General features: G+C 50.2%; 1 protein-coding gene across 3 annotated transcripts in view; it reads left to right on the top strand.

Moving 5' to 3' along the window:
* The first annotated feature begins 7,097 nt into the window (after positions 1 to 7,097).
* tpm4a (tropomyosin 4a) overlaps positions 7,098 to 15,277 on the top strand; it is a 16,890-nt gene continuing 8,710 nt past the window's right edge. Inside the window, exons 1-2 of one of the 3 annotated variants that reach the window (XM_084676256.1) lie at positions 7,098 to 7,347; positions 9,086 to 9,211. In XM_084676256.1, the coding sequence (XP_084532382.1) occupies positions 7,234 to 7,347; positions 9,086 to 9,211 (240 nt within the window). In that variant the 5' untranslated portion in view covers positions 7,098 to 7,233. Of the gene's footprint in view, positions 7,348 to 9,085; positions 9,212 to 11,844; positions 12,379 to 15,277 lie in introns of those variants that run through there. The other 2 variants (XM_084676255.1, XM_084676257.1) reach the window with 2 other exon arrangements.

The following is a 15,277-nucleotide window of genomic DNA, read 5'->3' as shown; positions in this document are numbered from 1 at the left end:
CGCGTCATACATTTTTCCTGGATGGTCGGGAGTGGCACCCAGATAAACTCAGCGTCAGGGTACAACTCATGCTGTCAGAATGAATGTGTGTGTGTATGTGTGAATACACTGTGTGTGTGTGTGTGTGTGTGCGAGAGAGAGAAAGAGAGAGAGAGAGAGAGAGAGAGAGAGAGAAAGAGAGAGAGAGAGAGAGAGACATAGAAAAATAAGTGTAGGTAAAGAGAGGGAAAAAAGGTCAGAGAGTAACTGAGATAAAGGATTGTACAGTGAGAGAAACTTGTCACAGCAGCAAACCGAGCCCATTTGCTGATCCACTTTCAATCTTTCCATCCCTCCACCTCCCCCCCGACTCAACCCTACCCTCCATCCCTCCATCCCTCCATCCCTCCATCCCTCCATCCCTCCATCCCTCCATCCCTCCATCCCTCCATCCCTCCATCCCTCCGCCCACCTCACTCCCTACTAACTCCTTCCCCCTTTCATCACCTGCTCCTGAGGTGGAGGTCATTCAGTGAGTGAAAATAATGAGGCGATAAGCATTGTAAACACAACGCCGCCCTCTATCCACCCGGCCATTCAAACTCAGCAATCTTTATTTGAACTGCCTCTCCGGACAGTGGAAGGAGGCAAATGCTGAGGCAGATAACCTCGACGGAACGGAGGGTCATGTTGAGACTGGTCTCAACACACAGGTCTTTGTCAGCGACTCCTCTGGATGTTAACGCTCTCGAGGGCATCGCTAACACGATGACGTCACCCCTGCTCCCAATGGGGAGGAGCTGAGTTATGTCTGTTGTTCTGACCTCACAGCAACACCCCCCGGCGACGTACAGCCCCCCTCCCACCGTGCCAGTCGTTGTGTGAGAAGGAGGCAGGGGGAGGACGTCATTGGATAAAAGAGATTCCTGAAGGCAAAAGGGTTGCTGGGATTGGCCGAAAGGGGGGGGGGGGGGGGGGGATAGTGGAGGTGAAGCAAGTTTCTTCAGAGTGTTGAGCTAGAGTTTATGGACATGTTTGATGTTTGCACTTCCTTTTAATTTATGACATTTCCTGTCCCCCTCCGGCTAAGCCAAAGTGCTCTGCACATTTACTTTCCCATAACCCCTCCATATGAATTATGCTGAACCACAGACACTGTGAACAGAAGACTCCTCGCATTGGAATGTTTACCATTCTCACATTGGCCCTACACCAGGCTAGCTGGCTAAAGCTAACACAGGAAGGACTGTGACTTGTGTGTGATGCATTGAAACACTGTTGATAGTGAAACGGCAGAAGAATGTGTGATGTACTTCACAGTTCTTGAAATCCTTCTCTGTCAGAATGTAAAGTCGAGTCAAGGGATGCCTATGCCATGACTCATACACTGCATGTTTTTCGATACCGTTTTATATCAAAAAGAGCAGAGCAGAGTGCCACCAACCTAGTGTTAGTTCAACACAGCTGCCCCACCTCCTTCCCTGTAGCTGTTGCTTTAAGGGCAGCTATATCTGAGCCCTATTCCCCAGGCAGCTGGCTTTTTGGGGAGTTTTTTTTTACCTTAAAAGGCCATGAGGAGAACAGTTCAGGCTTCCTGTGGGAGGGACTTCCTTCTTCTGACCGTGGAACTGAGAGGCTGACTCTCCGTGGTCATTCCTCTGCTCCATTCCTGCTCTCTCTCTCTCTCTCCTGTTCTCTCATTCCTTCATTGTCCTTACTTTTCCAGTGGCAAGCCTGGCTCTCCTGGCTACTTCCCTCAGCCACTCCCTCATACACATATATACACACGCACACACTGTTACAGCGTGCATGCAAGCGTGTGTATACCCACGTGTGTGCGCGTCTACAGGATGACTCCCCTCCATCGTCTCTGTGCGCCAAACTCCTGACTGGCCTTCTTACTCAACAGGGAATTACCACAGCCAAGCAGTGTCTTGCCTGGTGTGCTTCTGTAGGGGAGCACAGAACAGGGAGGGAGGGAGGGAGGGAGGGAGGGAGGGAGGGAGGGAGGGAGGGAGGGAGGGAGGGAGGGAGGGAGGGAGGGAGGGAGGGAGGGAGGGAGGGAGGGAGGGAGAGAGAGGGAGAGAGAGAGAGAGAGAGAGAGAGAGAGGGAGAGGGAGGGAGGGAGGGAGGGAGGGAGGGAGGGAGGGAGAGAGAGAGAGAGAGAGAGAGAGAGAGAGAGAGAGAGAGAGAGAGAGAGAGAGAGAGAGAGGGAGGAGAGAGAGAGAGAGAGAGAGAGAGAGAGAGAGAGAGAGAGAGAGAGAGAGAGAGAGAGAGACAGACAGACAGACAGACAGAAAAGGGAGGGAATAAGGGTGAGAGAGAGGGCAGAGAAAAATTGGGAAATAAAAGCAATGACGAAGAGGGAGTGTGTGTGTGCGTGGGTGCGTGCGTGCGTGCCCCCCACGTCTGTGTGATTGACAATCACCTCTTCGACTTCCTAAGTGTTAGAACCATGATTCTATTGAGACCAGACTGTAAAAAGTCCATATAAGGACCTCTGCTTTGCTCTGCACCGTGTGCGGGGTCAGACCCACAGGTGTTGGAGTGACAACACTGATAGGATTGGTCGACCTCCTCGTCCTCAATCAGGAAGAGTTGCATCATGGCACCGACTGTGGAGTTCATCACACTACAGTGCATACACACAGTGTCCACAGCATGGGGATAAGACGTCAGACACTGGGCAGAATGCTAGGAATAGTGTGTGATGCTAAGTGTGAGCAGACAGAGACAGAGAGAGAGAGAGAGAGAGAGAGAGAGAGAGAGAGAGAGAGAGAGAGAGAGAGAGAGAGAGAGACAGAGACAGAGAGAGAGAGAGAGAGAGAGAGAGAGAGAGAGAGAGAGAGAGAGAGAGAGAGAGAGAGAGAGAGGGAGAGCGATGCCGTATCTAACATGGTCACTCGCTCTCATCTCTAATCCTTTAGCTCTGCCTCTACCTTTTTCTTTCCCTCTCTCTTCATCTATCTCTGTCTCTCTCTTGGCCTGATGCTCTCTCTCTCTCTCCTTATCCCTCCCTCCCTTGCTTTGACATGTTCTCCCTGCCTCGCCGTCTTTTTCTCTCAATCTCTTTCTTTCTCTCAGCCTGATGCTCTCTCTCTCTCTCTCTCCTTATCCCTCCCTCCCTTGCTTTGACATGTTCTCCCTGCCTCGCCGTCTTTTTCTCTCAATCTCTTTCTTTCTCTCAGCCTGATACTCTCTCTCTCTCTTTATCTCTCTCTCTCTCTTTCCCTTGAGTACTTTCTCTCTTTTTCGAATACTCGTTCTCAGTCTCCCCGAACGCACGAAATAGTGATGTCTACCTTCCCCCCCCCAAACCCGTGGTACAGGTTTCTGACCTGAGTTGCCAGGAGACACTCTTTAATTACCTTACCCGAATGACTCTCCAACTGTCACTTGAAATCCTACAGCGGATGGTCCCGACGTGTGTCCCGTGGTCCATTAAGCTGATGGGCCTGTCTGTTGGTATCCTGGGAGTGGTGTGTTTGACGTGTGACTCGCGACGGTCACAGGCAGAAGAAGAGGTGTCATACCGTTTCTGAGAGGGTGTTGTCGTGACAGCCAGGGACATTTCTGAAGGGTGTTGCTATCGGGAAGCACAATAATATGATGATGTACTGACACAGGAGAGCGTCCACGTAATCGCACACAAAGCTTTGCAGACCATTACTCACACAGGTGTGTGTGTCTCTGTTTGTGTGTCTGTGTGTAAGCGTGCCAGTGCATGTGTTTAGTACCTGTGTGTTTGTGAGCATGTCTGTGTGTTTGTGTGTGTGTGTACATGACGTAGTTCTCCTGCCCTAGTTCCGTGGACTTTCTCACGTCTGATTGGCTTGCTGTGATCCAAACATCTGTGCGTGGCCAGGGGGGTTTCGTGACGTCATTCGATCTGGCAACGGGAGCCAATCAGGAGAAGGAAAACATGTGCCTTGATTGCACAGGTGCGAAGCACGACATGATCATCGGTGTTCTAACTCTGACCAGGTGGTGTCCTGTCTAGGATGACTCATGTCTCCCCCGGGGGTCTGACCCCTGTAAACTGATTCACAATCAGTGGATATGGAACTAAACTGCCCTAAAGTGAACTGGCAGCACTCATTAACACTGACCAGAAGTGAATTCAAATCCCCCAGTCTTACAGAATCTAACCGAAACATATACAGGCGAGCACACAGATACATATGTTAAAACATTTAAGGGAACATTAACAACAATATCGAACACTTTAATAATCTCTTGATTGTGATCGTGGTCCTCAAGAGTAAAGAGTTCTGTAAATTTTTCTGTTCCATCATTAAATTGTGTCTATTTCGCTGACACTGGCAGGTTTGAACCAAAAAGGAAACCAGGACAAGCAAACAGACAAAGTTGCAAGGAGAGTTCAGTTCATTAGTCAATCAGGCAAGGTCAAAACGTAGAGATCAGTCCACCAGGAAACCAGTCTGACAAGCGACATGCAGGAGGTCCTGGCTCCAGAAAGCAGGCAACCAGAGTCCAAAACAGGCGGGTCGGACATAAACAGGAATGAAGAATGCTGTAAAACTTCAAATTGCAAGTGACGAGATGGAGGGGAAAAAAGGAAGGTGATTTTATGGAAAAGGGGAGTGGCAGAATGTGAAATGACAGGAGAGTCAGTGACATGACACAAGAACATACACCGGATGGAAGTAATTTACAGTTAGTGGGGTTCATAACAAAACAAGTTTCCTCCCCTCGACAAAAACAAAAGAGAACTGGCATGTTTACTTGTAAATACCAGCACACCAGTCCAGGCCAATACTTTCCTTCCCTGTGGTCCCTCAAACCACAGACCTCAAACCCATTGACCCTTCCCAACACACACTACTCACACAGTCCTACCATACGTCTAAACCTTGCTCTTCTACATCACTTCCCCAACATACGTATGCAGCACATATTATGTCGGTCCGGGCCTCCTTGTTAACATTTCTGTGGCTCTGCTTTGGTTGTGGATCTGGAACTGAGGATGGGGATATGAAAGCCGTAATTACAGTCATAGGGTTTCTGTCTGAGAGGCTGAAGAGGTGGAGGGTGATTAGTAGACGGAGCAGAGAGGAATCACTAATCGTCGACAATTTTGGGTGTCCTTCAGATTCCATGGAGGTCCTCTTGGCCCGGTGACAGATGCATGGGCTTAACGAGCAGGAAACTGGGGTTCGATCCCGCCAAATCTCCCCTCTCTACCAACGCTCCTGTTTTCTTTAACACCTTTAATCCCAACAACAACAGCACAACGGCCATATTCCATATTCAACCCTGTCGTCCCACCAGCCAATCGCCACGTGGGATTTGTCCGATATCTGAGGATTCCGATTCTGTAAGCCTTTCAGATCAGTGGCAACCGCCTGTTCCCCGGACACAATGCTGCACGCCAGAGAATTTCCTTCCTGACACAGTACTGAACATCTTTTCCCCTCGATTTCATCTCCAAGAAATCCGTCCCATCCGCTTCCCTCGGTGAACTCAATCCAGCGCTCCCTAGGCGTGTGCTGGGGCATGCTAAATGGACCCGGGTGGTTTCTCAGCTGGGAGGCTGACAAGCAGGCAACTTGCTTGGGGGAAAGGGAGGGGGGGGGGGCGGGGGGGGGCGTCTACATAGTGAAAAATTCCTCCCCTCAACATGGGGCTTTTCCAGGCCTGCTCCGCTGCCCTCCGGGGAGAGACAGGGGAGGTGGTTGATGAACATTCTAGAAGGTTAGCACATCGTCGACATCACCTCACACTGGCCAGCTGGGGTTCAGGGTTAATGCCAAACACAGGTCTCAGTATCCACAATAAAGGGAGTTAGCCAGGAACATTACTGTAAACTGTACAGCACCACATTTGTGTATGCTAACACTGGGATATGTCGAGTGAGCATGGTCAGGTATTACACTGCCTATACTTTATCAACAATGAAAACATTTGTCAGTTCAAACTAATTGGTTTCCATCCAATGGTTATTTTTAGTTGTATTTATTAGCTGTGCATGGGGCAGCTGCTGGGTCTAATCTGTGAAAAGATAGACAGGCTAATGGGTGCAGGTCTGGGGGGAGGGGACGGGGGTAATCCAGGTCCCCGCTAAACCCTTCCTTTTTCTCCATCCATGGCGTCTCTCCCGCCCTGCGTCTCTCTCCCCTCTGTGCGCCTCTCTCTCCTCATCTCCCCTCTCCCCCCCCCGTCTCTCGCCGGCAGTCTCCCCAGCACTCCCTCTCTCTCTCCTGTTTCACATCCCTCCCTCGCCCTCACATTTCCCCCCCTCCTCACCCATCTCTTCATCTACCCCTGGCCCGGTGCTCTCCCCTCTTCCTCCCCTTTCTCTCACCCCCTTCCTGCACTTCTTTCCACACCCCCCCCTCATAAACAACCCCTTCCACAGATGCACCATTGTTCACTTGGGTCACGGATCTCGGGCGGGCTCACCCCTTCCTCGCCCCCCCCCCCCCCCGCTCGCCCCTCCCTCACCTCACCAGGTGAGCGCTGCAGAGTGGAAGCTCCCAAGCTCTGTGCCTCCTCTGTCTTACCCACACAGGGGGCCCTACCTTCCACACACACACACACACACACGCTGAGCTCATGCATTGACTCAGGGATGTGTGTGTGGACCCCTGAGTGTGTGTGTGTGTGTGCGTCCCAGGGTGTCAGCCAGTGTTTTCCAGAGACGCGGGGTTAAATGTAGAAACAACCTCTGTGTTTCTGCCTGCTGTGTGATCTCCCTGTCAGGGTGAAAACACAGCAAACCAAATAAGGAGCTGGCCGGGGCTCCGCTCTGGAGCGCAACTCTGCAACCATTCCTTAGAAAGGCCTGGGAGAGAGGGGGGTATAGTCCGGGGGAGTGGAGGGAGGGATGGAGGCCGGGGATGGAGGGAGGGTGGGATGGAGGGAGGGAGAGAGAGAGAGAGGGGGAGGGCGGGCGGGGTGGTCCGGGGGCGAGAATACGGGCAGGTTTGGTTGGTGTTTAAAGCCCAGACAAATGACGTGGGCTGCAGTCTGCGCCCCCACCCCTTGTACCGCCTCCCCCTCTCTATCTCTCTCTCTCTGTCTCTTCCTCACTCTCCCATCCCTCTCTCTCTCTCTCTCTCTCTCCACCTCTCGCTGCTCCTTTGACTCCAGTGGGCTCAGGTTCCAGCTCGACACAGTCTCCATCTCAGACCCCGCGGACGAACGGAGGACTCTGCGTGTCTCCAGGCTACACGTCTCTCTCGTCTCAACGCAGCCACAGCAGCAGCCCACAGGACCCGCCGCTCCGCAGCCATGGAAGCCATCAAGAAGAAGATGCAGATGCTGAAGCTGGACAAGGAGAACGCCATTGACCGGGCGGAGCAGGCGGAGACGGACAAGAAGGCGGCGGAGGACAAGTGCAAACAGGTGAGAGGGAGAGGAGGGACAGGGAGAGGGAGAGGGAGAGGAGAGGAGGGGGGAAAGGAGGAGACGCGAAAGCAGGTCAGGATAGGAGAGTTGAGGGAAAAAGGGGGAGAGGGAAGGTGAGGGCGAGGAGAAGAGGAGGAGAGGAGCAAAAGAAACAGGGGGAAAGGAGATACAAAGCCATGGACCCCATAGACAGTCCTCTCTACTCTAGAATCTTCTTTGGCGCAGTAAAAGTAGAGGGTCGCTGTTTCGCTGCCCGTACAAAAATGAAACGCGTTACTCGTGCTGCTGTTCTGCTCCTCATGCAAGCTCTTCCCTCTGTAAACCAACCATAACATTGGTGCCATTCCACGCATGCCTGTGAGGAAAGTACAAGTAAACACACCTATCATCTGTTTAGTTACACCCTGTGCATTCCATGTCTGATTGTACAGTAGATGCTATGACAAACCTCCATCAAAAACCTTGAACCTGCGCCGACATTAGGGTTTTAGGAGTCGACAGAAGATGTCCCCTCGTGAAGCAGCCGCTGCTAAGTGTGCAGTTCTAAATGGTCTAAACACAAGCCATTTGAATATGAATGACTCTTTCACTACGGTCGTCTTGTGATTGACCGGGGCACGACACAGGACCGCGTTAGAGTAAACCACAGGCCAAAGTGCCCAGGGGTAGGTCAAACCAACAGGGGAGTGCGTAGTTTGTTAAAGCTCCACACTCAGACCTCGAGCTTGAGATGGATTCCTCAGGGTCCAAACCAACAAGCCATATCGCCACTGTGACCGGACAGAGAGATAGTGCTCGGTCTCGGTTCTGCGTGGATAGACGTGAGATGGACGGACACGAGGCAGAACATAGAGGTCACAGAAGCACAGGGCCAGTCTACAAAAACTTGACGAAACGTCATATAATCAACATGCCACATCCAGTTCTGGACATTTGCGTCAAGTACACACAAGTACAGCCTGAAACCTGACAGGTGTCTCCACCACCAGGGTGAGGATAGCAGTCAGACAGGCGTCCCTGGCACCAGGTGATAGCAGCTGTATTTATAGAGCGGAAAGGAGAATGAGATAGACCTGCTGGAATCCTCTGGGATTATCAACAGCACTTCAGAGACCCCACAGACCCACAGGGAAGACTTGATTAGGGGGTACTTTACCCTGCTGAGTGGGTGTGCGCGCGTGTGTACACAGCTACCATGTGTCCTTGTTAGTCCAGACTAAATATAAACTTAACTATCGACGCCCCACGAGAGTGTAGAAATGGCTGCGCTACATCGATCATTTAATCAACCTATAACCACACGATCCATCAATGACAAGGTTGGCTTCGTTTAGTAACTCTACTCCCTCATTGATGGTGGGATTATATGGGTTAGGGGGGGAGGGAGGGAGGGAGGGAGGGAGGGAGGGAGGGAGGGAGGGAGGGAGGGAGGGAGGGAGGGAGGGAGGGAGGGAGGGAGGGAGGGAGGGAGGGAGGGAGGGAGGGAGAGAGAGAGAGAGAGAGAGAGAGAGAGAGAGAGAGACAGAGAGAGACAGAGAGAGAGAGAGAGAGAGAGAGAGAGAGAGAGAGAGAGAGATAGAGAGAGAGACAGAGAGAGAGAGAGAGAGAGAGAGAGAGAGAGAGAGAGAGAGAGAGAGAGAGTAAGAGAGAGAGAGACAGAGAGAGACAGAGAGAGAGAGAGAGAGAGGGTTGTGAAGACAGCTCTGACCCATGTGCTCTGTCCCCTGGTGTGCAGCTGGAGGACGAGCTGGTGGGCCTGCAGAAGAAGCTGAAGGGGACTGAGGACGAGCTGGACAAGTACTCCGAGGCGCTGAAGGATGCCCAGGAGAAACTGGAACAGTCTGAGAAGACAGCCGCTGACGTGAGTGGAGACTCCTCTTAACACACACACACGATACAGAGATACAGACACACCTATACAGATGTATGTATGTGTGTTCTCGTCCGTGTTTTCGTCAGCACACACGTGAAAACATACACACACAACGACAAGTCGCAAACACAAGCACGCACAGTTAAATCATCATCCCATCGACCTGTTCAAACACATTGCAGTCAAACCATCCCAACGTGCAGATGCCAGCCTAACCCAAAGCCAGGGCTGCATGCAGGTGGTGATGATCACCATGGGAGAGGGTGTTCTGTCAGCACTCCCCCTCTCCCCCTCTCTCTGATTGGCTGTCTGCCGCGGTGCCAGCTGAGAGAAAAAGCTTTGATCAGACCTGTCGGACGGCATCCACACAGGGGCATGCATTCCTCTGCGCCTGACAGACAGGCTCATGATGACAAGCACACACACACACACACACAGACGCACGTACAAGTGTACACATAGAAGCAAACACACCACAAACACACAGCCCTTTCCGGCTAAAACATTGCCGTCCACACAGCAGATGTCCAAGTGTTTATCTGACACCGGGAGTGTTCATGAGGGTGAGGGTGGACCTGCTGTATACAGACGCTCTCAAGAGAGAAAATAACTCCCCTGAAATGAACACAGGACATTTGCCTTGCAGAATAACAGACAGACGTCGGGACAAAGTGGATGTTTGTCTGTCTGGCTGTCTGGCTGTGGCCATGTCTGATGGTTTTAACAGACAAAATCACAGCTGAATACAGTAGCTGTTCCTCAGAGAAACGAGTGTTGGTATGTGGCCCGTGGCAAGAATGATTCTAGTGTATCAATCCCATTACCCAGATACACATTTCATGTCCTTGCATTTGTTCTTAGTGTGTGCTAGTGTGTGTGTGTGTGTGTGTGTTGTGTTTGTGTGGGTGTCCTCAAGGTAGGACTTCAAACAGACCAAAACATAACATGTCCCCATATTTTGTATCTTCTCCGGTTCCTGAAAAACTTCCTGTAAGTAACTCAAGAATAAGTATTGTAAATAATGGGCAAAAGAAAGTTCCCCACGTCCCTGAAACAGTTCCTCCAGGCTAGTGTGTGTCTGTGTGTTCTAACCTCCGGCAGTCGCAAGGAAGTTGTCTTGGGTTTCCGGGAGAGCGATAGAGAGACAGACAAGAGAGGGTTATGGCCAAACCAGCTCATCTCTCCTTCTGCCCCTTCTCTCTCTCCCTCTGTCTCTCTCTGTGTTCTTAGCTGGGCGGGGAGGAATTCAGCTCTGCCTTGAAAACACACCAGACTCCCTCTGCCACATGTCACTTATTAGAAGCAGCAGTCAACTCATTACACATCTGAATTCACACTGCCCAACCTGGGGGGCGGGGGAGGTTAGCTGTTACGGCAGACAACAACTGTAGCCTTTGTGGTACGTCAAGGCTAATGCTAAAGTAGCCCATTACTGTAATATATGTATAACACTAAATAGTATAGATTACCTGGTTGCATTGAGTCAATTGTGTAAGCCTGCTGAGCTAAAGGAACACCGTAGGGTGTTGATTCTCAGGTCCCCCCAGGTTAGAATCACTGAAGCGATCTTTTGTACAATCATGTGAACAGACATCTTACCAACGTTAAGGAGTGGTCTAATGTGCGTTTATTTGTGGGCTTGGGTGTATGAATAGGTGTGTCTAATTGTGTGTGTGTGTGTGAGAGAGAGGGAGAGAGAGAGGGAGATTCTGAGAGAGAGACTGAGAGAGAGAGAGAGAGAGAGAGAGAGAGACTGAGAGAGAAACTGAGAGAGAGAGAGACTGAGAGAGAGAGAGAGAGAGAGAGAGAGAGAGAGAGAGAGAGAGAGAGAGAGAGAGAGAGAGAGAGAGAGAGAGAGAGGGAGAGAGAGAGAGAGAGAGAGAGAGATAGGGAGAGAGAGAGAGACTGAGAGAGAAACTGAGAGAGAGAGAGACTGAGAGAAAGAGAGAGAGAAAGAGAGAGAGAGAGAGAGAGAGAGAGAGAGAGAGAGAGAGAGAGAGAGAGAGAGAGAGAGAGAGAGAGAGAGAGAGAGAGAGAGAGAGAGAGAGAGAGAGAGAGAGAGGGTAGGTCTGGCAGTGATAAGGTCCAGGCAGCTCCTGGAGGGGAGGCTGGGTTACTCTGGCCCAGACCCGGACTGGTATGCCAGGAATGCAGAGAAAGCAAACAGAGCGGCCCACACTCTTGTGCCTAATGAAATCAATGCTCCCAGCTTTTCCGGTGGAGAGAATAAGACTGACTTTCTCAGGGGGAATAATACAGAACACCACACTCAAGAATAAAACCTCCTTGATTTGATATCCTTGGCCAGGATGGGTGGTGTACTTCATAACTGAATACCCAGTCCTAACACCAACATACACTTTAAATGATGTGAATATTTAAACTACATATCAACTCTGCTCAATGTTTAAAAAAATAAATAAACAATAAATCATTGGATAACTTAAATTGTAGCCACTTTAAGACCTCACCATACGCACACATAGAACATGTACATACGCGCGCGCGCACACACACACACACACACACACGCACACACATCCGCACGCAAAAACGCAGCCAGAGCATCACGCAGACACGCCCCGCCTATCCTGGAACCGTGACCTCATCCAAATCATCACACTTCTAGTTGGGTTGGACGCTCACGCATTAACGTCTCTCATCATTCCAGACGCTTTTATCTGCTTCTCCAAACTGGAGCGCGGTGCTAGCTCACGCGTCCTTACATTCCAAAGATAATCTTTAAGTACCTTTGTTAAACTATTCTTAACTCACGCTGAGCTTCTAAAAATACATTTGGAAACACCTGGACACTGCTTTGGGTTGTATAATTGTTTTTCTTTTGCACTTTAAATACTTTTTTCTATTCTATCACTTCTGTCCATTCCACAGACGTTGAATATTCAGGTTGTGTATGTACGGTATTTTTTTATTACTTTGAATAGACCGAAGCAGCAACAGCTTACTTTTGCACATTCAGTTTTTTATTCGCAACGTTTAGTTTCACGCCAAATAGTTCGACAATGGCAGGTTTGAATTCTCTGGACGCGGTTAAGAGAAAGATCCAGTGTTTGCAACAGCAAGCCGACGACGCAGAAGACCGAACACAGGTTTTACAGAGAGAGCTGGACGGTGAACGAGAACATCGGGAAAAAGTAAGGCAATACATTTCTCGCATCTCCTCTCAATTATTTTTCTGTTCTATCTCTCAAACTTTCTTTCAACCGTTCCAAGCGTTCCTTCCGGTGGTCAGGTCAGAGATGAGAAAACAGTTTAACATGATCAAACTTATCGTGTTTAACAGTACCGTTAAAAGCCACGTTAATTCATGGAAATGCCGGTGTAGTGAAAGGCGTTGGTCTCTCCAGAAAAAAACTGGAATCCTTATGGTCCTAGCGCGTGCCTTTTAACCGTTCCTTCACTGATATAGAATAGATGTTCAATATCTCTGTTCATGGGAAGGAGTGTGAGCAACAGTTCTCTGTCCTCTCACTCATAATGACCCAATAAATCTTTATGAGAAAACAAAGAGACCCGTAGCAGATATTGACTAATGAGGTCAAACAGGGCCATTGAATTACCCACTCATCCTTGGATGAGCAGTGAAAAATAATAATACAATGTGATACTAAAACAATAATTGACCATGGGCTTCTCGGTCCAAAGAGCAAAGCATAAATACTGCCACTTGGTTATGACTATGATTGTCCCATAAGCCGACGAATACAGATATGCTGCAGTCACTCATCCACTTCGGTACATCAAGTCCTGAAACAAAGATTGGTGATAGAAGTGTTGCCTAGGCCTTCCAACATCGTCCACCAGCCAGGCAGTGTCAGCTGTTTTCCCCCCGAACCTACAGAAAGGTGTGGCTCCAGAGAGCCAGGAGGCGTGACGACTACTGACTAAGCTGCATGGGCTTTCGAAAGAGAGCAATGTTCTTTACAACACAGATTTCCGTCCTGTCTGGTGATGTAAACCACCTTGGCATGGTATGATATGAGATCCGTTGTTTTTAGAGGAGTGCTGGTAAGAGAGGTGTCAGGTTCTGTCGAGGGAGATAGGAGAGGTAAAGTCATGGAATAGCATTGGAGGGGTTGACCCTGGTTTTAGTTTGAAAGGGAAAGTTGACCACGTCTGTGAGTCTGGCTTTCTAATGACTGACGTCATCGTTTCCGGTGGCCAGGTAGCATTCACTGACATGCATTCACGAGTCAGGGAAGTCACATTCTCTGCCTCCTGTCTTTAGAGGAGCTCAATCCTTTCAAAGAACCCTCTCAAGGACTCTGCAGCTATGAGTCAGGGCTCAAGGATGAGGAGAGGTGGAGGCATGAGGGGGGGGGCTGCTACCTGGAGGGGGATAGGCAAGTCTGGCCCATGTGTGAGTGATTGTGGCCGGCCCCAGCGATTTCGACAACCCCCTTTCATGGGACAAAAAGAGCAGGAACAGGGTGTGTGGGGGTGATCATCGGTCTGTTGAAGTCCCACTCTGTATTGGGGCGAACCAGCTTGATGCTATTTTCCCTCCACGCTGGTTTGCCTTTGAAGGCGCCATCGACTGGTCCCTGAACACCTTTGCCTTTGTCGGTGCGCTACTGACATTTTGACACCTGGAAGCAGGCGAGATTCCCAATTATGTTTTTCACCCTCAGCTTTCAGGGCATTGTGGGACTTTGTTTGGCTGTGGTTGGGAGGTTGTTGGACAACTTCTTCTAGGAAGGGATCAGTATAGTGCTTGAGAAGTAGGAGAAAATGCTGCTGGAATCAAGTTAACATTCGATATCTACCTAAAGGCTAAACTCACAGTAGGTCTACAGTTACGTAGTACATCCTCCCAGCTGTGCACCCCCTCACTCTGGCCTCATAACAGACCTGGGGTCAGAGGTTACATCTTACCTCAGTCCAGTAACTTACTACAGCCCTAATTCTATTCTCTAGTCTTACCACTGTAAACCCCCTACCCCTGGGGCCTTACATGTTCTCCCCAGATCCACCACTCCTACCATTACTGACGAGATACCATAACCATGACCAGAGATCATTGTCCATTGCCGGCTTTCCCCTCCCAAACCCCTCCCAACAGGAAGTAGCTTCCTGCCCTGGTACAGGACTTCCTTTCCCGCTCTGCCCTTGCCCTGATCAACAGGAAGATTAGCACAAGAGCCAGAGGAAGGCACACACACACACACACACGCACACACACCTCCGGCAATACAGCATATTGTAGTACACAGGGGTGTACACGTAGTGTTGTGTGTGTGTGTGTGTGTGTGTGTGATGTAATGGTTACTCTATGGAAGAACACGTTCCGTTCAGAGAGCCAACTGTAACGACAGTGTTCCCAAGGGCCTTTCCTCAATGGAGGGAAAAGTACAGCACGCACAGACTGAAACTGCAGCCCTCAAAGTCAGCCAGCACCTTTATTTTAACTTCTGAAACTGTTAATTGGTAGGTCCAAGCGTGTGTAGGCTCCAGTAGAGTGTGTGGACCGCGTCGTGTGAGCGCAGGCCTGGGTGTGGGTGGACTTCTGTTCGGCTCTCTGCTGTGGTTTAACTGGACTGTGGTTTCCTGTCGCTAACTGCTCCTGTGATGATGCAGCTCCATGTTGAATGGAAACTAGGACTTCCTGATTGCACAAGCCGGGGCTCTCTCTCACTCCCTGGGAATCGTAGCTTTCCCAATATAACTGCGCTGGCAGGCATCAGCTGGAAGTCCTCGGGAGACTCCCATGTCTGCTTAGCATCAGAAGGAGGGAACGGTGGGGAGATTCAGGCCTAACGGACGTGCAGTGCCGGGTTGAGAATGGAATTTCATATGAAGGAAAACCTTGGGAAAAAAACTCAAGGAGTCTCACTTAACCACTCAATTCTATGAAATCCTGTTTTTCCGTATCGAGCGTGCCTCTTTGTTCAGTGTTGGCCACCCCTTGTCTTGACCTTAACCATTTAAGAGTGCATTTCCCTTGCTCTCGCCTGACCTCGGAAACCCAGAGACTAAACTCATCGCTGTGATTCGACCGGTGGCATTGCCCTGTGAGACCCCACAGGTAGCCCG

Source organism: Hypomesus nipponensis, chromosome 16 (genome assembly GCF_054491055.1).
Source record: "Hypomesus nipponensis isolate SF chromosome 16, ASM5449105v1, whole genome shotgun sequence".
Lineage (NCBI taxonomy): Eukaryota > Metazoa > Chordata > Actinopteri > Osmeriformes > Osmeridae > Hypomesus > Hypomesus nipponensis.
This window is presented reverse-complemented; position numbering and strand designations above follow the sequence as displayed.